The 25691-nt window shown below is 40.8% G+C and overlaps 1 protein-coding gene across 3 annotated transcripts in view; it reads left to right on the forward strand.

Annotated features, from left to right (window-relative positions):
• ARMC9 (armadillo repeat containing 9) overlaps window positions 1–25691 on the forward strand; it is a 128859-nt gene that overhangs the window by 68354 nt on the left and 34814 nt on the right. For all 3 annotated transcript variants that reach the window (XM_081050915.1, XM_081050916.1, XM_081050917.1), the window contains one exon: window positions 883–938. In XM_081050915.1, coding sequence (XP_080907041.1) covers window positions 883–938 — 56 coding nt within the window. The remainder of the gene's footprint in view (window positions 1–882; window positions 939–25691) is intronic.

The following is a 25691-nucleotide window of genomic DNA, read 5'->3' on the forward strand; positions in this document are numbered from 1 at the left end:
AGGGACTCACAATCCAGTACAGTGGGTGAGAAAACCGCCCAGACAAGACAGTCTGGATACAGTGTTGAGTGTTATCAGTTCTGGATAAAATGCCGAGTGTGTTCAGGGCTGGTGACTGCTCCGTGAGGGATCAGGGACAGCTTCGGGGAAGAGAAAAGCACCAACTTCTATGTAATGCCTGCTGTGCACCCTGTCCTGGGCCAGGTGGTTTAGTTCTGGTGTGTTATAAGATCCTGCAACAACCCTAGGAAGTAGGCGGTCTGATACCCATTTTACAGATGAAGAAACAGAGGCTCATTCGTTCTCTGACTCCATTGTGCTATTAATTTATTCTTCCTATGTGGACTCTCTGAAGATGTAGCAATGAACCATGGAGCCTGCAGGAACCTTACCTGCCATGACCCTCCTCCCACTGGAAAAATCATGAGGTTGAAGAATAGACTCGGTTTGAATCTCAGTTCTGTAACTTACTGGGAGTGTGACCATAAACAAGTCCTTTATCCTCTCTGTGCCTCCATTTGTTATTTGTTATAACGTGGGGATAAGAGTCAGCAAGTGAAATAACACGTGGGGTGCAGAATCTAGCATCATGCCTAGCGATACTACTAGCTTACTTTCCCCTAAATTCCTCTGAAATAACATGATGGCTTTTAATTTTTCTCATGCCACTGCTAGTGTCTTCTGAGACAAATGAAGAGATGGATTTACAATTGCTTAGGCTGATCAGACTATGGCGGAAATGATACCAGGAACATGATTGTTTTGATGGAACCTAATTCTCATTAGGGTGTTTACATGCTTCTGCAGCGGCTAAGGAATTTTGTTGACCAAGGCTCCCAGCTGCGTTCTCAGTTCTTCATTGATTTTTTTTTTCCTTTATAGAAGAGCTACCGGATGGTGTTCTTGAATCTGATGATGATGAAGATGAAGATGATGAAGTGAGTTGGAAGCTCTTGACACCACATAGAAAATGTGTGCCAAACTATTCTGAGTCTCTTCCTTGCCTGGAAAAGTTAGTCCAGAAGTGGAGATTTTGATCCCTGCTGTGTTATTTTTCACAGTCCTGTGGATTGGCTACAGCTCAGTGGGGTGGTTTTCTGCGCGGCTCCTGTGGGGTGTCACGCGGCCCAGCTAGCCCCGCCCCTCCACGGCCTCTCCGTGAGCGCTGATCCCTCTGTGGGGAGCAAGTGAAAGCTCCCAGTCCTCTTCCGGGGGTCGGCAGTCTCAGAACATCATTTGCTGCTTTCTGCTCAGGGCACATCCTAAGACCAGCCCAGGGTGTGGGGCGGCAATTAGACTCCACCGACAGGAGGGTTCAGGGTGGGGGCCCTTGTGGGGGGCCGTGTCTGAAGACTGCCGCGCCTCGGGTGGGTGGGCTGCAGCCAGCACTCGGCGGCACTGAAAAAAATCTCAGTTCTTCACCGTGACTGTTTTGCCTTGAAGGGGCGTGAGTCTGCACCGGTCTTCCTCAGGGATGGGTCCGTGGAGCACGGAGGCTCACGGTGAGAATCTCTAGAGTGAGAGCCCCGGGCTTGGGTCAGAGCTGGCAGAACTAACCACTTTCCTCTGCATTCTCTGGATATGGCTTCCTCGGCTGTGAAAAACCTGATTACCTTCTTTTTTAGAGCGTGAAGGTTCAGAAGGTTTAGAAGTAATGTGGGTGAGTTTTGTGAAATGGTATAAAGAATGGTGGTGACTCATGGGCTGTAGATGGATTTTCAGATGACAAGCCTTTTCACTGTTTCTCATTTAGCTCTAGAAAACACATATCCATTGTCCTTTCTAGTTCTCTGCGGCAGTAAGTAATTTGCATTCCTTCTGTTTTGTAGGGAGTGAATGCTGGAAGATGTATTTTTATTTGGAGTCGAGGTCTATCTGTTGAGAAGGTGTGTGAAAGCCAGGTTTCTGTTCATGGGGGAGCTAGTTCACTTACAGGCCCGCACCAAACAGGACAGCTGTGCTGAGGCCTGCGAGCCATTGTCCCTCCTCAGGCCGCGCCTGCCATTTTCTTCACGGGCTGTAGGTGGCACCAGCGAGTATTCTTGCTTACTGCCTTGGGGGGCAAGTCCGGTTCTGGACCTGAGACAGGGATTCTTGGCCAGCACCTTCTCCAGGCCCCGTCCTTTACAAACGTGGATCCAGAGAGGAGGTCAGCCTAAGGCCACCAGAGAGTTGATGGCAGTAAAATCTGGTTTAGGACAGAGATCAGCAGACTTTTTCTATAAAGGGAAAGACAGTAAAAATTTTAGGCTTTGCAGGCTCTGTTTTTCAACCACTCATATCTGCTCTTTTAACACAAAGTAGCTATCGACAATACATAAATGGATGAACATGACTGTGTTCCCATAAAACTTTGTTTATGGACACCAAAATTCGAATTTCATGATTTTTATGTGTCACTGAATTTTTTCCCCAAATATTTAAACATGTGAAAATCATTCTTAGCTTGCTGGCCTTCCAAAACCAGGCACCTTGGCCCGTGGGCCATCATTTGCCATCCTCTGGAGAGAAGCCATCTCCCTTGACCCAATCTTCTCAGAACTACCCTATGATAAGACACCACCTTTGTGTGTGGCCATTCAATACTGTTTTAAGTTATATTCTGAGGTAATATCTTAATTATTTAATTTGAATAACTTTTTGTCATTGTGTTCAAAAGTTTCTCTCAAGATCTTTTTTTCCCCTTCCTATGTTACCCTTTGGGGTTTTTTTATTTTGTTTTGTTGCTATTTAACCCCTTTGTTTTTCTACTGCAAGGGGATATTCATTTAGTTCAGCTATTCAGGTTAATGATGGAAATCCAACTTTTGGAAATTTTGCTATGGAAACAATTACAGTCTACTATAAATGAAGGAATATAGAAATCTTTCAATTTTCTGGACTTTTTGCTACTCTGTGCAGATTGTTATTTTAAGAGGGTATTGATTGAAAAATATTTGTTGTGATAATTAGATTTTTCAGAAGATGCCTAGAAGGGGTTTAGTTGGGAAATTATAAGGAAAGGACCTGTCAGTTGGAGCATAACTTGACTTTTTGTGAAGAACTCAGGTCAGCACATTCTGGACTCCCTCCCTTCTGATCCTGGGGGTATATCACACAGTATCAGCAAGGGTGACCTGGGAGGGTTGAGAGTGTCTGGATTTTACTCAGCTTTCGCCGAGGGCAAGTGTTAGCTTTAAAATTGCCTTTTAAAATTAGAAAGAAAAAGGACAGTAAAAGATGCTTAGACTAAAGCAAAATTTCCAAAAATCATTTGAGCAAGTGGCACTGTTGGAATATGGGTATCACCTCCCAAGGTAACAACTTTGAAGGAAACAGCAGAATTATTCTCAGGGCCTAAGGGTCATATGTCATCTTGCTTAGCAATGTAAAGTGTTTTTTAAATTTAATATTTAGACCCAAAGCACACATAGTAGAGTCATTGTTTTCAGTTAGCTGCTTTGTGCCTCTAAAGGTGAAACGGCTCTATTGGAGTGGGGCCAGAGGCCTGGGTAAATTATACTTGCTTTACGTAACATTGAGCTGAAAACTACGGACTTGCCATTCTGGCCACTGGTCCTGCTCCACCTGAAACTCTCAGGAGGACCCCCAGTTGCAAAATCTAATTTTTTTCTCTAATTTCTAAAAATGTAAATGACTTGTTCTGACTGTTAACACTTAGTTATGTCTGAATATACATACATTTATAGGCCAAAAAATAAATAAAGTTGGAGCTAGAAATGTTCTTTTCTCACTTGTAGACTGTCCAGGATGTAATGTCAGATGGAAAAAGGAAATCGCAAAGTAATGTGAACAGTATGATTCTATTTCAGAAAAAATAAACACAGAAACACACATCCTTATGAATGATATGTGTGCTTATATATACGTAGCAGAGAGGTGTGGAAAGTTACACCCTCTCTGTTGACACTGGAAACTACCCAAGGGCACTAGAATGAGAGGTGAAGGGAGGCCTTGATTAGCAGGGCCCGAGCTGCACGTTGGTCATGTGAAGTGAGAAGTGAAAAGGGCACACAGCTTTGGTGGACAGAGGTCAGTTGCTGAGCATTTTTGTAGACTGATGGGGCAAAAGCCAAACGGAGTGGTTGAGGAACATATGGGAAGTGAGAGAAGTTGGTCATGAGCAAGAGAACAGAGTTGGATGGTAGCAAAACAGACATTTTTGTTTTGTTTTAATTTGAGAGAGACCTAAGCATGTTATAATGCTGATGAGAAGGATCCAGTTGAGAGAGAGAGGTTGGACATTCAAGGCAGGAGAAGAGAGAAGATGGCATCAGAGCAGGTGTTTTCATTATTTTCTAAATTCCTTCTTATACTTTCTTGGCCCACAAGACTGCAGACCCATTTAAACCTCCACAGAAATAAAATCATCATCAGATAAGCTTGGACAGGACACACAAGAGAGTGAACAGATGACAACTACAATTTAAGGGTTCCAGTGCATCTCATCTAGTACTTTGAAGAAATGTATTATTTGGTACAACTTATTTTTATATTAAACATATGTAATATGTTCCCAAAAGACCAATGGTAAATCGTGAGGCTCTGGAACCCTGATTCTAATGTTCTCGCCTCAAATGGCTCATGTTTCCTTATTACCGTTTAAGGCAAGTTTCCTCGTGTCTAGCTGAGAAGTGGCTTTGTGACTAGAGATGAAAGGCCTCCTGTGCTATCCTAGAAGACTGATTTGAAGACAAAGATTCTCCCCTCTTAACAAAACAGATTTAAATGCCATGCTCTTTTACGTGCTGGTTGCCATGTACGACGAGTTAATGACAGTCATATGCTCAGCAATTTCCTTCTCTATGGACTGCTCATATCCAAGTCATTCATTGCTTCATTCAACAGATATCTGAGGACCTTGAAATAACCTTATTCTAGGAAATAATGGGGGAGGAATGCAAAAGAAATCTGAAAGAGTATCAATGGTTTAAAATACCTCCGAGAGTTTAAAATCTAGATATGTGAGACAATGATGATCCTGATAATACAGCTCGCACTTGTGTACCAAGGCACTGCCCTAGGTGTTTTAAATGTACTGCCTCACCTACTCCTCACCACAACCCTGTGACAGTTACTGCTGTAATGCCCATTTCAAAGATGGGGACACTGAGAGACAAAAACATCACTTGCCAAGTTCACACAGCTAGTAAGTACATGATAGAACTGGGATTCCAGCCCAAGTGGTCTGACTCAACAGGCTACACCGTTCACCACTATTAGCAATTAACAAATAATAGAGAACAAATTATACGTTCATGGCTACGCTAGAAACAGGAAGTGCCGCAGAACTTCCAAGTACTCAGAATACTGGAAGATGGCTGCCCTGACAGGACTTAGCCTAGCTTAGGTTGAAAGGTAAGTGGAATGGGGTGATGGTGGGTGGCATGGATATGGCCAGGATAGGAGGACAGGCGTCTTCCAGCGGAGGCAGCATAATTTCATCTTTTGCCTCTTACCTGAGCCACACCAACCACCCTCACCCCCAAGACTCTGTTATCCACAGTGTGTGTATATACTTTCATACTTTCCTTACGAGATACACACACCTAGTACACATACAGATATGGACATATCTATGTGTGTTTGTGTCAGTATTTGTTTTACAAAGTGGGATAATACAGATCTAGATATAAGTACATACACAGTGTTGTCTTTTTTATTTGTTAATGTTTTCTGGAAATCCTTCTAAGTCAGCCTGCATAGCAAATTGATTCTTTCTAATGCTGTGGATGTATGATTTTCCAGATTTTTGGTTACTTCAAATAATTCTGCAGTAAACATCTTTGTAACCATATCCTTATTTACTGCTGCTTTTATTTTTACATGGGCTTCTGTTGCTGGGTTGAACTGTATGTCTGTTTTTAAATAGAGTTTTCCGCATTGCATTTCTGTAAGAATTCAGATTTCACTAGCAGAGCAGGAAAGGAACCTTTTCCCTCTTTCTCCACCAGCCATGGGTGCCATTACTTTTTTTATTTTTGCCAATATAATGGTGGTAATGTGCTATCTCATTGTTATTTTAATTTTGTACCTCCATTGAGTAGTGAATATGAATGTTTATTTTATTGGATATTTGGATTTCCTGTGCTGTAATTTCCTATTCATATACCCTCTCCATTTTTTAAATAGTGTTTGTCTTTCCATATCAATTTGTATGAATTCTCTGTATATCACAGTTATTGATTCTTTTTCACCTTCATTCCAAATATTTTAAAGATATATTTATTGACCGATTTTTAGAAAAATCTTTTGCCTTAAATCTTTAAAAAATATTTTTTTAAAAATAATTATATTGGCTTTTCTTTTATAGCCTCTGGGATTTCTGTCCTGACTAAGGTTTTCCTTAACCCTAAATTTTACATATAGCCTATTTTATACATAGAAAATATATAATGTTTATGGAAGGTTTGAAGTAACTGTTCTCAAATTTTTGGTTTCAGGACACTTCTACACTCTTAAAAATTATTGAAGATTCCAAAGAGCTTTGTTTACGTGTATTTTGCCTATCAGTATTTACTAAATTAGAATTTAAAATTGATCAAATGTATTTATTGATTAATTTTTAAATGACAATGATAGACTCATGACATGTTAATATAAATAAGATACTTTTATTACAAATGTTATTTTCCAAAATAAAAAGCATATATTAAGATGAATAGCAATTACATTTTAACCATGAAAGAAAAAAAAAAAGATGAGTAGCATTGTATTTTAGTTTTGCAAATCTCTTTAACGTCTGGATTAGAATATACTTGGATCCTTACATTCACCTCTGGGTTCTATCTGTTGCAATACATTGTTTTGATTGAAGGATATAAAGAAAATTTAACTTGATCTATTTATGAAGTTACGAGTGGAGTATTTTAATAAGCTTTTGGGATAGAGATTTTTCTTGGATACTAGTTCAAAACAGGACAAGTGATGGTTTATTAAAGGCCAGTTGTAATGTGAAATCAGAAACCATGTCAACAAACCTTTTTTATTCTGTTAACTAAAATCTATTTGTCTATTTTGCTTTTTGTGAGTTTTATTTTCTGATTATATAGAAATACAGTTGATTTCGTATATGGATCTTGTATCTTTCAACCTTACTGAACTCATTTATTATCTCTAAGAGTTTTTGTTTCTTTGTTTTGTTTTGTTTTGTGATGGATTCCTTAGGATTCTCTGTAGACAACACCTTGTCATCTGTGAATAGAGGTAGTTTTACTTCTGTCTTTCCAGTCTACATGTCTTTTATTTCTTCTTCTTGCCAAATTGCCCTGGCTGTGACTTCTGGTACAATGCTGAATAGAAGTGGCGAGAATGGACCCCTTTGAATCTTTCCTGATCCTGGGGGAAAGTTTTCAGTCTTTCACCATCCACTATAAAGTTAGCTGTGGCTTCTTCATAGATGCTCATTATCAGGTTGAGAAAGTTCCCTTCTATTCTGAGTTTGTTGAGTGTGGGATTTTGCCAAATGCTTTTCCTACGTCAATTAAGATGATCGTGTGGGTTTCATTCTGTTAATGTGGTATGTTACATTGATTGATTTTCATACCTTAAACCACCCTTGAATTCCTGAGATAAATCCCACTTCATTATGATGTATAATACCATTTATATGTGGCTGGATTTGGTTTGCTAGCATTTTGTTGAGGATTTTTTTTTTTAATCCGTATTTTTAATCTATATTCTGCGTCTATAGTTTGACTTGTCTTGTGATGTCTTTGTCCAGTTTTGATATCAGGGTGATACTGGCCTCATAATATGAGTTGGGAAGTGTTCCCTCCTCTTCTGTTTTTAGGAAGAATTTGGGAAGAGTTGATGTTAATTCTTCTTTAAATGTTTGGTGGAATTCACCAGTGCAGCCTTCTGGACCTGGGCTTTTCTTTGTTGAAAGTTTTTTGACAAATTTGATCTCTTTATTTGTTATAGGTCTGTCTATTCAGATTTTTCATTTCTTCTTGAGTCAGTTTCTATCATTTGTGTCTTTCTAGGAATTTGTCCACCTCATCTAAGACATCTAATGTGTTGGTATACAGTTGTTCATAGTATTCCCTAATGATCCTTGTTATTTCTGTAATGTCAGTGGTGTTCCATCTTTCAGTCCTGATTTTAGTAATTTGAGTCTTACCTCTTTTTTTCAGTCAGTGCTATGGACTGAATTGTGTCCCTTCAAATTCACATGGTGAAGCCCTAACCCCCAGTGTGTCTGTATTTTGAGATTGGGCATAGAAGGAGGTAATTAAGGTTAAATGAGATCATAAGGGTAGGACCCTAACCGGATAGGATTACTATTCTCATAAAAAGAGACACTACAGAGCACTTCCTCTCTCACACCACTATGTGAGGACACAGAGAAAACGCGGCTGGCCATAAGCCAGGAAGAGAGCCTTTGTCAGAAAGTGCATCAGCCTGCTGCACCTTGATCTTGGACTTCTAGCTTCCAGATCTGTGATATAAATTTCTGTTGGTTAAGACACCTAAGACACCCAGTTGTTGGTATTTTGTTATGCAGCCCAAGCTAATACAGTCAGTCTAGCTAAAAGCTTGTCAATTTTGTTTATCTTTCCAAGAACCAACCTTTGGTTTTGTTGATTTTCTTTATTGTTTTTCTATTCACTATTTCATTTATCTCTGCTCTAATCTTTATTATTTCCTTCCCTATGGTCTTCTTTTTCTGATTTCTTAAGGTCTAAAGTTAGGTTATTGATTTGAGATCTTTTTTTTTTTTTAATGTAGACATTGAATACATACATTAAATACACACCACTATAAATTTCCCTCTGAGTACTGCTTTTGCTGCATCCCATAAGTTTTGGAAGGTTGTGTTTTCATTTTCATTCATCTCAAAATATTTTCTAGTTTTCCTTGTGATTTCTTCTTGAACCACTGGCTATTTAAGAGTGTGTTTTCAACAAAGTCCCAGAGTACACGGCTGTTGACACTGAGCAAGCTCTCAAGTCAATAAAGACAAGTCCTGTGAATAGTCAGACAGGTCAAATGTGACATTTCTCTGAGAAGGAGGCTTTTGGGGAGCTCAAAACCTGTCTGCCCCTCCAGTGACTGCTTGGCTGCTGGTTTTCACTGTTTGCAGGGCTGGTGGTTTTCAAGGAGCTGAGGAGAAAGTGAGAGGAATAGGGAAAGTTTGACTGCCACAGCATTTGTTCTTACTGAGAGTTAGCCATTTTTTCCCTTGAATAAACACTCCCCAGATTGTCATAAGCCTCTAGTCAATTTTCAGAATTCTGAAAAAGTTGATTTTGATAATTTTTGCCAGTGTTCTCCTTGCTTTTATGGAGGAATGGATTTTCAGAAGTTCTTACTTCACAATTTCTGCTGGCATCCTGCCTATTTTGCACTTTCAGTAGCTCTTTTACCCATGCATGATTTTGTATTTTCATATACTGATCATTTGGAAAATAATGGCTTTGCAGTTTTGTGTTTCTTCCAAATGTTGTCCTATTTCATTATAAAACATCCCTCAAAATTGCATTAGTTACTTTTGCCACTGATCTTATTAGAAAAGTCTTTAGGTATTGGAAAGCTGTCGAGCTCACAGTGGCAGGTACAATTTTTTTTTAAATTGTTTTCTCTTGAGAGTTCAAATTTTATTATTGATAATAGATACTGTCGTTTGCTTTCCTTAAAGTGACAGGCTCACCTCACTAATTTTTGAGAACATGTCTGCCAGATACCCAAGTCTGAATAATCATAGTTTGTCTGTCATTTTTTTTCTTTTTTTAGTAACAGCTTTCATGAGATATAATTCACTTACCAACAATTCTCCAATTTAAGTATACAATACAAAGGTTTTTAGTATATTGGGAGTTATGCAACCATCGCCACAATCAATTTTAGAACATTCAGTCACCCCATTGAGAAATCCTGTAGTGATCACTTTCCATTTCCCCTAACCCCACCCCCATTCTCACCCCACCTAGCCCGAGGCAACTACTAATCTACTCTGTCTCTATAGATTTGCCTATGCTGGATGTTTCATATACAGATGGAACTATACATTATGTGATCTTTTGTGACTGCTTCTTTCACTTTACATAATGTCCTCAAAGTGCATCCATGTTGTATTAACAGCATGTATAAGTACTTTATTTCTGTTCATTGCAGAATAATATTCCATTTTATGGACATACCTCATTGAATTTATCTGTTCATCAGTTGTTGGACATTTGGGTTGTTTCCACTTTTGGGCTGTTATGAACATTTGTGCACAAATTTTTGTGTGGACATATATTCTTATTTCCACTGGGGATATGCCTAGGAGTGGAATTGCTGGGTCATATAATAACATATGACATTTGCGGAACTGCCAGACTGTTTTCCAAGGTGGTTGTATTATTTTGCATTCCCACCGTCAGTGTATGAGAATTAGAATTTCTCCACATCTTCACCAACACTTGTTATTATATGTCTTTCTGCTTATAGGCATCCTGTTTGGTCTGAAGTGGTGATCTCATTATGGTTTGAGTTTCATTTCTCTAATGGCTATTGGTGTTGATGTCTTTGGTTAAAAGAATGTTCTTTCACCCAAAAATGGTGTTCCTTGAAAAAAGTGCCTCATTCAGCTTGCAACTCAGATAATCTTTTCTGAGTTGCTTTTCCTCAAGATAACCATTAGGTACATCCCATTTTGTTACACAGAATGTTAAAAAGATGGGCCACAAGAGTCAAGATATAATAAAATTAATTCCTGCTGCTTCATCAAGGACATTGTTAAATGAAACTCTATCCATCTGTCATCTTTCTGTCACCTATCCGTCATTTTTATCTATCATTTGTCTATCTATCTATCTGGTGGCAGTGGAGAATTCAGTGACTACTCTACAGTTTGGCAGCGTTGATGCTCAGTGGTTTCACCCTTCATTGCTTTTGTACGTCAGTGCCGATGTCAGTACAATTGTTCCCGGATAAACCATGAAAGTCAATGCAGGTATTCAATACCTTAAATATTGCAGCCGGCCTCACTTGTATTGTGTTACCAAGCATTTCCGTAAGAGATCTCTGATGATGAGCTACTGTTGGTACTGGATTAATACAAGGCAAATAAATGGCAAGCCCAGGCATACTTCTGCAGATGAAATATTAACTCAGCATTCATGTTTGCAGCTTATTCTTTAAATCAACGAGCTACTGATTTATTGGAAGGTAGCATGCTATAATTTCTTTTCTAACTTCCATCCAGCAGACATTCCGCAAGCAGTGTCAGCTTTACAAGGCTATTGTGTATGTTTCTTCAACCAAGGCAACACAAAAACTTGTCCTTCAAGGTTCTTCAGTGGATTTTTTTTTTGATTTTTTTTTTATTACGTTTCTTTTTTTTTTATTGGGGAAGGGCAACAGGACTTTATTGGGGAACAGTGTGTACTTCCAGGACTTTTTTTTCCAAATCAAGTTGTTGTCCTTTCAGTCTTAGTTGTGGAGGGCACAGCTCAGCTCCAGGTCCAGTTGCTCTTGCTAGTTGCAAGGGGCACTGCCCAGCATCCCTTGCGGGAGTCGAACCGGCAACCTTGTGGTTGAGAGGATGCACTCCAACCGAGCCATCCAGGAGCTCAGCGGCAGCTCAGCTCAAGGTGCCGTGTTCAATTTTAGTTGCAGGGGGCGCTGCCCACCATCCCTTGCGGGACTCGAGGAATTGAACTGGCAGCCTTGTGGTTGAGAGCCCACTGGCCCATGTGGGAATCGAACCGGCAGCCTTCCGAGTTAGGAGCATAGAGCTCTAACCGTCTGAGCCGCTGAGCCAGCCCAGTGGCTTTGTTTTTTTAATATTTTTTTCATGGGGGAGAATAATTTTAGATTTATAGAAAAAAAGATAATACAGAGAATTTCTGTATAGCCACCATGCAGCTTCAGTGGCTTTTAAATCTAGTTTGAGAAGTTATAACAAATTTTCAATTTTTGACTTTTAAAGAGCTCATCACATCTGTGTTTAAAATATTCAAATCTTTTTTCTTTAAAGTCTGAATAATTTTCTTATAACTCTGAAAATCGTTTTTCTTTAAACTCTGAATAAGTCTCAAAATCATAGCTCCACTTAACTGGCATATAATACTGTTCAAATATGTTCTGTTACATAAGACACAATAAGGTAAATTATTGACATCTATAAAACTGAGGAAAAGATAGCTTCCATCACATTTTCATTTTTTATTTGCAGTTTCAACCTTGGAATAGATTCCGCCCTTCCATGAGTCAGAGAACTTTTTGATAAGTCAGTTTAGTTTTTTTCAGCATCTTTCCATAAAAATGGTATGGCTGAGGGTGGAGAAAGGAAGTCCTTTGATCTCCCTTTTTTAAGCCAGTGATCCATTCTTAAAAATAGAAAAAGATAAGCAAATTTTCTTTGATTTTTATCTTTTATTTTAGAATAAATGTCTTAAATTTTAAATAGTAACAGTCTTAGAGAAAAATTTAAAGCTTAAAAAAGTTTTTTTAAAAATTATAAAAATGCTCTTGCAAAATAAAACAATAAGTATACATCTAGCCTGCTTCTGCATAGTAAAAAGGAAAACTTCAAGATTTCAAAATTGGGTGATAATGAAGCGTATCAGTTATGTCAGTAGATATACCCGAAGATAGCTACTAAAAGCACAGTAGATGTACTGAGAACAAACTTAGTTATGAAAATCTAGAAAACAAGAATATTGAAGCAGAGTGATAGCATCACATGTCCTGTAGCCTCTAGAAACTTCACTGTATTGTGAGAGAGTGACAAAGGCAAATATTACATTAAAATAATTTTGTATTATTTTATGTTTTATAATGACAAATACACATGCTATGTAACACTAATATTGTGAACAGGGTTTAGACTTTATAGACCCCCTGAGTGGGTCTTGAGACCGCCAAAGTTTCCCCAGACCACACTTTGAGAACAATTGGTTTACAGTTTTGTTTTATACAATGTTTATGAGTTTGGGTCTTAAAATTTACTCTGACTTCATAAAATAGATAAGAGAGTTTTTCATCTTTTCCTAGAGGCCGGAATTAGTTTTATTTTATTTTGTCTTATCAGTTCTTCCGCCCCCATCCATTGCACCTGGCCCAGTGGCACGTGCATATTCTCCTGAGGAAATGAAGCTGGTCAGGTACAGGAGGAGGATGGATGGTGGGTGGGTCTACAGTTGACCCCCTCTCAAGTGGCTGTAGTCAACTCAGACCCAGTGACCCTCTCATGTTGACTGTGACACAGGAAGGCTAGACTTTTTCTTTTTTTTAACATTGTTTCCTAAAGCATCAATGTAGAAAGCAGAAAACTGGGTCTTGTTTCTTTTAAAAAGTTCCGTATCACTGATTTTCAAGGTAGAACTTGTGATGCTCTTCAGATGCGTTTACCAATACGAGGCCCTGGGTAGATACAGTATCCAAAGAAAGGGCAGCCACAGACAGTGGAATTGAATGTGGCTTTTATACTATCCCAGTGTGTTCTGGCATCACTAAGGGATAATTCACATCAAAGCACTTGGCACAGTTCCCGGGACATTGTAAGCCCTCGGTGAATGTTAGCTGCCATTATTATTGTCACAATGATTGTATCATCATCATCAGTACCACCACTGTCATCAGCTCCAGGCCCACCATGCATGGCTGTAGAGAACCACATTAAGTACCAGTGTTTCCGTCCCCTGGTACTCTGGGTCTGATGGAAGCATGGGTGCCGTAGAGGAGCTTCAGGTAAGGACATGGTCTCAGCTGTTTGAAAATACAGTGTATTCATAGAAAATTTGAGCTTCAGTAAGGCTAACAGATCAGAAGCCTGTTGTCTTTGAAAAGCTAATGTTACTCCCAGTTCCCAAAAGGCAGGAGCATGCCACGTCCTAGGGGCGACACGGGGAGCACCAGAGTGGGTCAGGAGGCAGAAAGAAGGGCAGTGTGGCCAAGAGCCTTTCCTGTGGTTTCTGTGGGAAGGAATGGGCGAGACAGGGTAAGCTGGCTTGGGATGGGCTAGTGTGAATGATTTCAGTGGGCCCTGGGTAGAGGGGCTGTCCCTGGTTGTCTGGGCAGATGGAGAATGAGTGGCCCATTGTGTAAGGCTAGTGCTTGGGGGTGGGCTCTGGATTGGATGGTTTATATTTGAAAGGTATGCTCCCAGATGAATGGTTTACCATCTCAAGGAATTGGCTAAGGTGGGAGAGGCAATCCTTCCAGGGTCAGCAAGGCCCAAGATTTCAAGGGATCAGAATAGAGAAAATAAAAGACATGATTAATCCACGAAGCTCCCACACCTGGCCCTAACTAACTTTCTGGCTTCATATCCCTTTTCTCCCTGAAGTGGACTCCCCAAGCACGAAGGACCTCGAAGGACCTTGCATGGTATCAAACCTTCCCTCTGATTTTTCCTACTTCCTTCATCCCACCGTTGCTGCTGCCTGGGTTCCAGGCTGGGACAAATACTGCCATCCTCATATCTGGTCTTCTGGTCTTAAGATTCACACTGATCCCCTTCATATTCACCCCAACTGATAAAGGCCACAGTCTTTCAAAAGGAACTTTTATTTGAAAACTTAGCAAATAAGGGAGTGTTGGAGCTGTTAGGGTCCAGATCTCACTTGCATTCCAGCACAGTCATGGTATGAGTCAAGAGCACAGGCCTCAGCCGGGGCCACCTGGTCGGAGTGGTGGGACAAAAGCTGGAATTGGGATTTGGAGCCAGACTGCAGAAAATGGAGAACCAATGAGTATTTGCGAGCCTGGAAGGGGTGTGAACAGAGTGGGCCTTAGGAAGATTAAATCTGGCTTCAGTGTTCTACTTACCTGGAGATCCAGACAGCTTATAAATACTTAGCAGTGCTTACTGTGTGCAGGACGGGGCCAAGAGCTTTACAAGCTTCCTTCCATTTATTCCTCATACCCCCTCTGTCAAGTGGGTTCTATTATTGCCGTTTTTCTGGATGAGAAAAACAAACTTTGGAGAACTTCAGAAATTTGCTCAAGGTTCCAGGGGCAGTGATGGGTGGAACTGAGATTCAGACCTAGGCAGGTGTGAGTACCTATGTGCCTGTGTCCCTTCCTTGTGCTCCAGTGGGGAGTGACACTAAACTTGGCCAGTGACAGGGAGCGCTCCTGGAGACAGAACCAGCAGGAACTGGTAACTAACAGGGCATGTCATTAGGAACTGAAGGCTGGAACCTTGGGAGGGTGGTGATGCCTTTGACAGAAATGGGAAACACAGGCTTGGGGTGGGGGGGTATGTTGATTTTATAGGGAGAGGCACATACCATTATCTGGCTAGAACAGAAAATGAGGGGCCTAGACCAGGTTCTGAGCAGGCTTCCCTAGCATTCCACAGACAAAGGCGTATCGTTGGGTCTTGAACTAGGACTTCCTTTCTCTTCGACCACCTTCATATAGAACTTGTGAGATGGTTAACCCACCTGAAGCTGCTTCAGGTACACGTCTAAAGAGCTCTCTGTGAATCACCTCTGCTGGGCCCCGCTGTGGTCAGCTTGCCTGGCGTGGTGCGGATACACTTTTAATTCCGTTACCTAATTGGCAAAGAATCGTCTTGTCTGTCTTATGTCTGTATTACTTGCTGGACCTTTCCATTATTTAACCAAGTCCATTTAAAAAAAAATGTTCCCAATTAAGGCTTTTGCTTTTTTTCTGGTACTAAATTTGTTTATTTCTATTAACACGGCTCCTGTGCTGTCAGACATTGGCTGGGATGAACCCCCCAACAGGCTGACTCATGGCCACTGCCCTCATTTCCACTCTGGTTTCTATGGAAATAGACGTCCGATAGCCCAAAACAAGGTGAGGGCTTGGAGACACCTCCTGATTCCCAGGCATTTACAAACCTTATTTGTCCAACATCTGTTTCCATGGAAACAGATGCCGAAATCACCAATACTCTATACAATAAACTTTTCCTTATATATTACAAATACCAAAGCAGTGCATGGCTTTTCCCTATTATCTCAGATTTTTGGAATAATAGTACTATTTTGTAGTGAGGCCTGTATGTTTCTAATTTTGACCTATTTGATAAATCCTTATACTTAAGTACATTTTACCTTATTTCATCTTATAATTTTTATGTACTAAACTTGTTTCTACTTACCCAATCAAATCACTATCACTCAGCATTCTAATATGAACCATTTAGAGTCTTAGCTCTGGGAACATGACTGGAGGAAAAACAGTGCATGCCTGCTGTGGGGACAGAGCCAGGAGTGCAGTTTCCAGGCTCTCAACCTCACGTAGAAAGGTGCTCACTTGGGTAGTAAATGGCCATCAACTGTGATTGGATGGCCATCAGCTGTGGCTAGTTGGCCGTCAGCTGTAACCAGTGAGCCATTGGCCACTAATATAACTGCCATGGCTATGCTAGCAGCAAATGGGGGCCAGCAAGAAGATGGTGGCTGAGCTAGCAAGAGCGGGTTGCAGTTAGAAAGTGAGGTGGGTTGGCCGATAGAAGCAGGATCACGTGGCTCCTGCTTCCTGTGTCTCCAACCCAGCCACCAGCGAGACTATAGTGGTATGACTCCCCTAACTATGGCTCCGTGGGTGTTCCTTTTTGGCCTCTCCATATCCTGTGTTCTTATGTGGGGAGCGGGAGCAGAGACCCCGCATGCTGCCCTGCATGACACCTGCTGTCCCTTCCAGGTTCAGAATTCAGGACATCTGTGCGCCAGGTAGTACAAGAGGCCCTTGCTTGCATAACTGTGACTTGGTTGTAAGGACTCATTTTCGACTCAAATTGAGCCAGTTTGTATCTAAATTCTGTGTGCCATATTTAATGTACAAAATCTGGAATATGTTTGCTATATAAAACATAGAAATAGAAGCAGTTTTCCGTTACTAGTGAGCAAAATGACCAACGCACCATACTTAATTTTGCAGTGACAGGAACCACAAAATTGACACTCGTTAAGCAGTTGGGGTGTTAAACTTCAGCTATGATCTGCTAAGAGTAGTCACATTAGGTGTAAGTCACACCTTTAAAGGAAAAAGCAGAGTGAGTTCATCTGAAATAGAAAAAAACAGAAGCAAAGTGAAAAGTTAACGTTGCTAAGTGGGAGACATGCTCCAGAAAATTAATTAATGCAGTTCAGTTTGTAGGGGATCATGTGTTACTTTTTGGCATTTATTTTGATATTTTCTTGCATGATTGATTCCTCTTTTTCTAGCTGCTATTTATTCGCACTACCTTTTATTCCCCATTAGTGAACTGTAAGTGCCACTAGGATAGGGACAGTGTCTGCTCTGTTCTCCAGGGGCCCGGCACACACCGGTCATTCATAGGGACTGCAAAGTAAAGGCGCTGGGCAGACTGTAGTACAGCAGCTCCAGTACCTTCTCTCTGCCGAGAATTCCTCCAGAGGAATGGGACCGGCAGACTCACCTGATCCGCGCCCCCGGAGACTTCTCACAGAGATCACACAGCTGTATAACCACCACCCATATCAGTAGAACCCCCTCTCACAGGCCCTCCTCCAGTTCTCGCCCTGGTTTTGAAATTTGTATAACTGGAATCCTATGGGATGATGCACTCTGAGGCTGGCTCTTTGCTCAATGTGGTGTTTGTGAGCATCCCACTTAGGCTTTGCTAACACTGTGGGGTGCAAACCACCCCAAATCTTGGTGGCTTAAAAAAGCAACAGTCTTTTCCTCCTGATTCGGTGTGTCAGCTGGGCAGGTCCTCGGCTGGTTTCACCCAGACCCACTCCTGTGGCTGCATCTGGCAGGAGGTCATCTGGGTGGGAAGGTCTGGGGTGGGGGCGCGCCCTCATGGTCTGGCAGTTGGTTCCAAAGGGGTGGAGGCAGAACCCTCCTCCCCCCGCAGGCCTCGTAAGGCTGAGCGGCCCGGGAACCGCAGGGCCTCGCTTCTGCCACATGCTATTGGTCAAAGTCTGGCCAGCCCAGACTAAAGGTGTTAGGAAATGTCTCCACCCCCACGTGGGTAGGCGAGCGGTTCAAAGGGGTGTACTTGCCGGCATGGGAGGAGTCTGTGGCTGCTAATCTACCACAGGTTCATCGCGGGAACAGACCATTTTAAGATGACCTTTGTATAGAAAACAAAATAACATTTTGTGGTTTCACGGAGAAAAAAGAAAAGACAAAAAACTAAGAAAGAAATTCTTTCCAATTGACGTTAGCGTTCTAGCAATCTAAATTGACATCCATTACCATCTAAACCTGACCAAGTGGGAAAAGCCGACCGCCTATTTTCAGTCCGAATTTCATAGTACACGAGTCTTACTAGGCTCTACCCTTAGTTCTTAATTTCAGCAACTTTATTTTTTTTTTAACTAGGAGCAAACGGAATAATCTGTGTGAAGTCTGAGCAGTGTTTCTGGTACATGTAGTCTGTGGTCAGACAGCAGTAGCGTTTTTGTTTCCTTTTACTTCACCCTTGTCTATGGGGAAGCTCACGAAAACTGACTTAGCAAGAATTCATCTATTGAACAAATACCGGAGGTGCCAAAACAATGTACACAGTGGACACTTTGGTCAACGTTGCTCAAGCAGTAGTTCGCCTTCATCAGAAGTGTCTGGACGCTGATGGGAATCACTTTGATTGCAGGAGTCAAACGTGACTTGTATTCATCTTTTGTTATCGGTATATATTGAGTATTACAATTTTAATATAAGTTTCTTTTCTTAAAATGTGTATACATTGTTTTGGTACCCTCTGTATATATCAGGCACCTGATATGTGCAAGGAACTATAGTACATCATTACTGATTTTTCTGTTTTACTTGTTCTGCCAATTACTGAGAAGAATGTAGAAATCTCTGATTATAATTGTAGATTTGCTTATTTTTGCTTTCAATTCTGTCAGTTTTGCTTCATCTGCTTTAGAGTTCTTTTATTCTAAGCATATGTACTTGTAATTGTTTCATCCCACAGCGCTGAGCCCGTTGGCATTGTGAAATGTCCTCTTTGTCTCTAGTGGTGCCCCTAGTATGTTTTGTGTGGCTGCTATTAATACAGCCACTGCAGCCCTCCTATGCTTACTATTTACATATCTTTTTACAGCATGTCTTTTTCCATTCTTCTACTTTCATCCTACGTGTGCCTTTGAATTTCAAGTGCTTCTCTTGTAGGCAGGGCGTCGCTGGACTGCTTTTTTATCCATTCTGACAAACTCTGCCTTTGGTGTTTATTTAGTGCATTTACAGTTTGAAATAGTTTAATTGAGGTATAATTTATATGCCATAAAATTCATCTGTTTTAAGTGGACGTTTCAGTGATTATTAGTACATTTACAGAGTTGCACCACGATGCCCACAATTCAATTTTAGAACATTTCTATGACTTCAGAAAGGCCCGTTCTGTCCGTTTGTAGTCAATCCCTGTGTGCCCTTCCCCTGGCCCCTCAGGCCCCAACTGACTACCTAGTCATCGACAATCTTTATAGATTTGCCTTGTCTCACCATTTCATAGTCTGTACTCTTTTGTATCTTGTGGCTTTCATTGAGTGTGATGTTTTTGAGGTTTAACCATATTACAGTATGTCACAGTAGTTCGTTTCTTTTTATTGCTAAATAATACTTCATCATATGGATAGATCACTTTTTGTTTAGCCATTCACTGGTTGAAAGACATTTGCATTGTTTCCACTTTTTTGGCTATTATAAATAAATGCAGCTGTGAACATTGTGCACAAGTCTTTGTGTGGTCATTTGTTTCCATATTTCTCTTGGGGTAGTTATCCCAGAGTGGAATTCCCCCCGGGTGGGGAGTGGGGTATCACAAATTTATGTTTAACTTTTAAAGAAATGGACAAATTGTTTTTCAAAGTGGCTCTAGCCATTTTCATATTTCCACCAGCAATTATGAGGGTTCCAATTTCTCCACATCCTCACCAAAGTTTGTTATTGTCTGTCCTTTTAATTATAGCCATCCTGGTGGGTGTGAAGTAATATTACATGGTGTTTTAAATTTGTGTTTCCTTAATAACTAATAATGTGGAGTATCTTTTTATGCTCTTACTAGCTGTACTAGTTTCGTAGGGCTTTTGTAACAAAGTTCTACAAACTGGGTGGCTTAAAACAACAGAAATTTATTGTCTCACAGTTCTGGAAGCTAAGGCGTCAGCAGTACTCTAAGGAACAATCTGTTTCGTACCTTTCTCTTAGCTCCTGGTACAGCTGGCAGCCCTTGACATTCCTTGGTTTGCAGTTGTATACCTGCAATTTCTGCCCCTCTTGTCACAGGGCATTTTCACCTAGTACGTCTTTGCATTGTCTTATAAGGACACCAATCATATTAGATTAAGGCCTCACCCTACTCCAGAGTGACCTCATCCTAACTAATTACATCTGTGAAAACCCTATTTCCAATTAAGGTCGCATCCTGAGGTATTGGGGGTTAGGACTTCAACATGTCTTTTGGGGACACAATTCAGCCCGTAACACTAGCCATTTGTATATCTTCTATGGTGAAATGTCTACTCAAGTATTTTGCCCATTTTTTAAATTGAGTTGTTTGTCTTATTGAGGTGTGAGTGTTCATTATATATTCTGGCTGTAAGTCCTTTTTCTGATATGTGATTTGCAAATATTTTCTCCCAATGTGTAGCTTTTCTTTTCATTTTCTTAACGGTGTGTTTTGAAGCACAAAATTTTTTATGTTGATGAAGTCTAATATATCTGTTTTTTTTCTTATATGGTTCGTGCTTTTACTGTTGTATTTAAGAACTCTTGGACCAACCCAGAGTTTCTCATCTTTGGCACTGGTACCATTTGGGGTCAGATAATTCTTTGTTTTGGGGGCTGTCCTGTGAATTTTAGGATGTTTAACAGCATCCCTGGCTTCTACCCACTACATGCCAGTATTATCCACCCCACTCCAAAGTTGTGATAACCAAAAAATGTTTCCAGAAGTTGCTACATGTCTCCTGGGAGGCAAAACCACCCCTAATTCGAAACCACTGGCCTGAACCAACATTGTTGAGATTTTCTCCTATGGTTCCCACTACGAGTTTTGTACCGTTAGCCCTTAATTTAGTTCTAGGATCATTTTTAGTTAATCTGTGTGTGTGATGTGAGGTAAAGATCTAATTTATCTTTTTGCGTGTGAATATCCAGTTGCCACAGACTTTGCTTTGATCCATGGAATTACTTGGTCAAATTGCACTTCTGTAAAAAAATTAATTGATCATAAATGTAAGCATTTATTTCTGGACTCTCATTGCTGTTCACATGATCTTTATGTCTTTCTCTATGCTGGTATCACATGATCTTAATTACTGTAGCTGTATAGTAGGTTTTGAAATATGAGTCTTCCAACCATGTTCTTCTTCTTCAAAACTGTTTAATATTCATTCACATTTAGTGTAATTATTGATGTGATTGGGTTTAATTCTGCTATTTGCTGTTTTCTATTTCTCTCATCTGTTCCTCTTTTCTTCCTTTCTTCTTTTGTATTAAATATTTTTAATACACCATTTTAATTACTCAGCTTTTTAGCTATATGTGCTTTTTTCTTTTTTTTTATTGGGGAACAGTGTGTTTTTCCACGACCCATCAGCTCTAAGACAAGTTGCTGTTTTTCAATCTAGTTGTGGAGAGCACGGCTCAGCTCCAACTCAAGTTATTGTTTTTCAGTCTAGTTTTGGAGGGCGCAACTCAGCTCCAAGTCAAGTCGTCGTTGTTTTTTTTCAATCTGGTAGTTGTGGAGGGTCAGCTCACTGGCCCATGTGGGAATCAAACTGGAGACCTTGGAGTTATGAGCACTGCACTCTAACCAACTGAGTCAACCGCCCACCCACCAGCAGCTCAGCTTGCCTTTTTCTTTTTAAGTTGGATCTAGGGACTACAACGCATCTTTTATTTATCATAGTCCACTTTGAATTAATACCGATTTGTTTCTGGTAAAATAGAAGAACTCTGCACCAAGTATAGCTCCCTTTCTGTTCCTCTTTTGAGCTCTTGTTGCCATTTATACCGTGTCTATATTTATCTATCCAGTGTTATAAGTTTTTGCTTTAAATAGTCATATGTCTTTTGAAAAAATTCGGGTGAAGAGTATATCTGTGTATCCACCCACAAATTTCCCATTTCCAGTGCTCTCCATTTCTTCCTGTGTGAAGTTACCACTGTTCGCCTGTAGCATCACTTTTAGCATTTCTGGTCATTTGGGTCTGTTAACAACAAACTCTCACTTGTTAAAATCTGGAATTGTCTTTATTTCACCTTTATTTTTGAAAGATGCTTTCTTTGGATTTTTTCTCTGGTTATAAACCTCTTGTTCAATAGGTTTTTCTCTAATGCTTTGAATACGTGATTCTACTGTCGTCTGGCTTCCATTGTTTCTGAGGAGAATCCCACTATTACTTATCATTTATCATTGTTTCCCTGTATGTGATGAGTTGTTTTTCTCATTACTTAAGATTATCTACTTTGGCTGTCAGCAATTTGATTATCATGTGCTTAGGTGTGGCTGTTTTTATCCTTTTAAGGGTTCATTGAGCTTCTTGGGGCTCTAAGTCACTGCTTTTCAATCAAATTTGGGAAGTGTTCATCCATTATTTATTCAAGCATTTTTCTATCTCTTTCTTTCTCGCCTATCCTCCTTGAAATCCAAATCCATACATATTAGAATACTTGATATAGCCTAACAGACATCTGAGGCTTTCTTCATTTTCCTTCAGTGTTTTTTCTCTGTGCATTGGATGCGTTACTTCCTATCGATCCATCTTCCGGTTAACAAATGCACCTGCCGTCTCCTATCTGCTGTTGAACACACCCACTGAATTTTTCGTCTCAGTTATTATACTTTCAGCTCGAGAATTCCCATTTGGTTCCTTTTTATAGTGTCCATTTCCCTATCGAGATTTCCAGTTTTTCACTCATTTTTAGCATATTTTTTGTTAACTCTTGAGCACAGTTTTGTTTAATTCTGTAAACATTTTGATACAACTGCTTTGAAGTCTTTGTCTGCGACGTCCAGCATCTGGGCCCACCCAAAGCTAATTATACTGGCTACTTTATTTTTCCTGAGTCACACTTTTCGGTTTCTTTGCCATGTCTAGTGATGCCTTTGTTTGAAAAGGAAGCATTGTAGGTAATGTTGTAGTGATTCTGGATTATGCTGCGTCCTCCTGATGGGTGGTGGTGTGTTTGTTTTAATAAGGAGTTAACTTGCATGGTCTCTAACTGAAATCTCTCTCTCCCCTGCAGCCAGGAAGTTTGCAGCTGGGGTATCTCTGCTTATTGTTTCTCTCACCCTTCACTCTTTGGGTCTCCCTGTATAGTTTCACTGTCAGCCAGAGATTTGGGCAGAGATTAGTAAGGATCCTATCTTCTGCCACGTGAGCTGTGTGTAGGTTGAGGAATGCATTTAGTAAAGTGCAGAAAATTTGCCAGTTTCCCCGAGCTTTTAATTTTCTGTGGGCTCCCTGGGGTTTTCTGCGCACATCTGTACTTTAGCAGTCTGTCAGAGGTGTATGGAGATTTTATTATCTCGGTCCTTCCATGGTTCTGCTGCTCTAGCACTTGTCTTCTACCGTCAGCCAGTAAAGCTGTGGGTGTTACTGCCTGAAGTAGATGAGAACTCACCCCAGCAAGCAGACCATAAATGCACACCATTCTTGCCTAATTGCAGTATCACTTCCCCAGTGAGCAAACACTTCTCAAGCTGTTACCTGCTGTTGGTCATTCTCCAGTGTCTGAAATGATTGTTCTTAATGAATTTGTCACACTGTGTTCTTGATTTCTGTAGAGGGGAATTGCCTGACCCTCCCTCTCGTGTTCATATTACCAGAAGCCATCAGGCACTATTCTAGGCCTGGGGGATACATAAACACACAAAATAGATATTCTGTCAGGAGAGAGCAGACCTTAAACAAATAGAAATATAATATGTCGAACGGTGGCACGTGTCTTGAAGAACAATAAAGTAGGAAGGGAATGAAGGAGTGAGCCGCATGGTAGAAGTGGGAACAGCACATGTCAAGGCCGTGAGGTAGAAGCGAATTTGGGGAGTTCTAGGAACAGTGAGAAGTGAGAAGAGGATATGGGGTCAGAGAAGGTAGCTAAGGTCAGATCACCTGGGGCCTTGGGAAAGGCATTAGCTTTTATACTGACAGAGAAGGGAAACTGTTAGATATTAAGTGAGATGTGACATTATTAATCCTCTTGCATTAAGTGTGTCAGAGTGCCAATTTACTGTTTCAGAATGAAAAATAAAACTGCCAGGCGAATTCAGTAACTCACTGACAGGCCTTGTCATTCCCGTACTTAAACTGAGCTTTGAGGCACTGGGATCAGGTAGCCTGTGGATCTCATGTATTTCTAGGCTGAGGAGGCATTTGATCTCAGCCAAACATCACCCATTTAGAATCAGGGACCCCAGCTGGAGCCCTGACTCTGCCATGTACAAGCCTTGGTTTCTCCAAATGGGCCAATTTCCTAACTGCCGTGAACTAGAGCAGCACTCACTCAGCTCAGTGTCTAACACACATGAGGTACATTCAGTAAGTGGACCCTAATCGCATGTGGGCACCAACCAGAACTGGGACGCTAGTCAACTGCCTGCTCGTCCCAGGCACCCATCTCAAAACTAAGTGATCTGTGATTGTTCCTTCTCCCTCATTCTGTGTCATCATCTTCCAGACACTGTGGCTCATCCTTCTGAGAGTCACTTTCATTTCCTTTTCTGCTCCACGTCCTGGCTTATGCGTCGTCTCCCCTCTCTACTCACTGCCCAGCCTCAGTTTCTTCCCTTCCCAGCCTGTCCCGCAAGTGGCCGCCAGACCATCTCCGTAAAGCAGATGGAATGCAGGACGTGATCACTTAATTTCTAAATTGGGGAGCATTAAACATTCCAGAAAGGACAGAAAATAATATAAGTGGCAGGCATGGATCTGTGCCTTCATCTTTCTGCTACCCCTCCCTCCCTGAAGTTGGTGTAAATTCCAGGGAGGGTTCTGTGTTTTTGTAGTATCTTTATGTTTCCATAAACAACATACATTTTTTTCTGTGGTTTTTAATTTCACATAAATGGCACCATACTGTATGATTCATTTACCAACTTGCTTTTTTCACTCAACATTACTTGTTACAGATTTATTCATACCCGTACATGGGCCCAAGTTCATCCGTTTACCTGCTGTATGGTATTCCACTGTAACAGTACGTCACCGTGTTTTATCAATTCCTTTACTGAACGACAGCAGGTTGCTCCTGTTTTCCACCCTGTTTTCTACACAAATGTGTGAGCACTTCTCTGAAGTACACACCCAGACCTTGAATTGCAGTTCCATCTTTACTAGATACTGCCCAATTGTTCCCCAAAGTGGCGGAACTATTTACATATAGTTTCACATGATCCTTTTAAAAACATTTCCGTGCCCCCCATACCTAATAAAATTAAGTTGCCAATGGTGGCATTCAAAGTCCCATTCAATGAGACCCCAGTCTACTTCTATATTTTCTTTCACGTGATTAGCTTTGTTTCTTCATCTGTAAAAATGAGGATAAGGAATCATTATAGAATTGTTGTGGATCAATGAGTTAATCTGTAGCACATAACGGACACACACAAAACGATGTTTTCCTTTCCATCCTTTCGATCCGTATAGTAGTATTCACTCGCTCTTTCTTCTGGAGCTATGCAGAATAAGGCTAATCCAGCATAGCCGGGTGGGTGTGAAGACCAAAGCCAGGATGTTCTCTTGATCCCCGGTAGATATTTCATTGGCAGATCAGCTTATTGCAACTTACTGGGGTCTTGA

Source organism: Rhinolophus hipposideros (genome assembly GCF_964194185.1).
Source record: "Rhinolophus hipposideros genome assembly, chromosome: 6".
Taxonomy (NCBI): Eukaryota; Metazoa; Chordata; class Mammalia; order Chiroptera; family Rhinolophidae; genus Rhinolophus; species Rhinolophus hipposideros.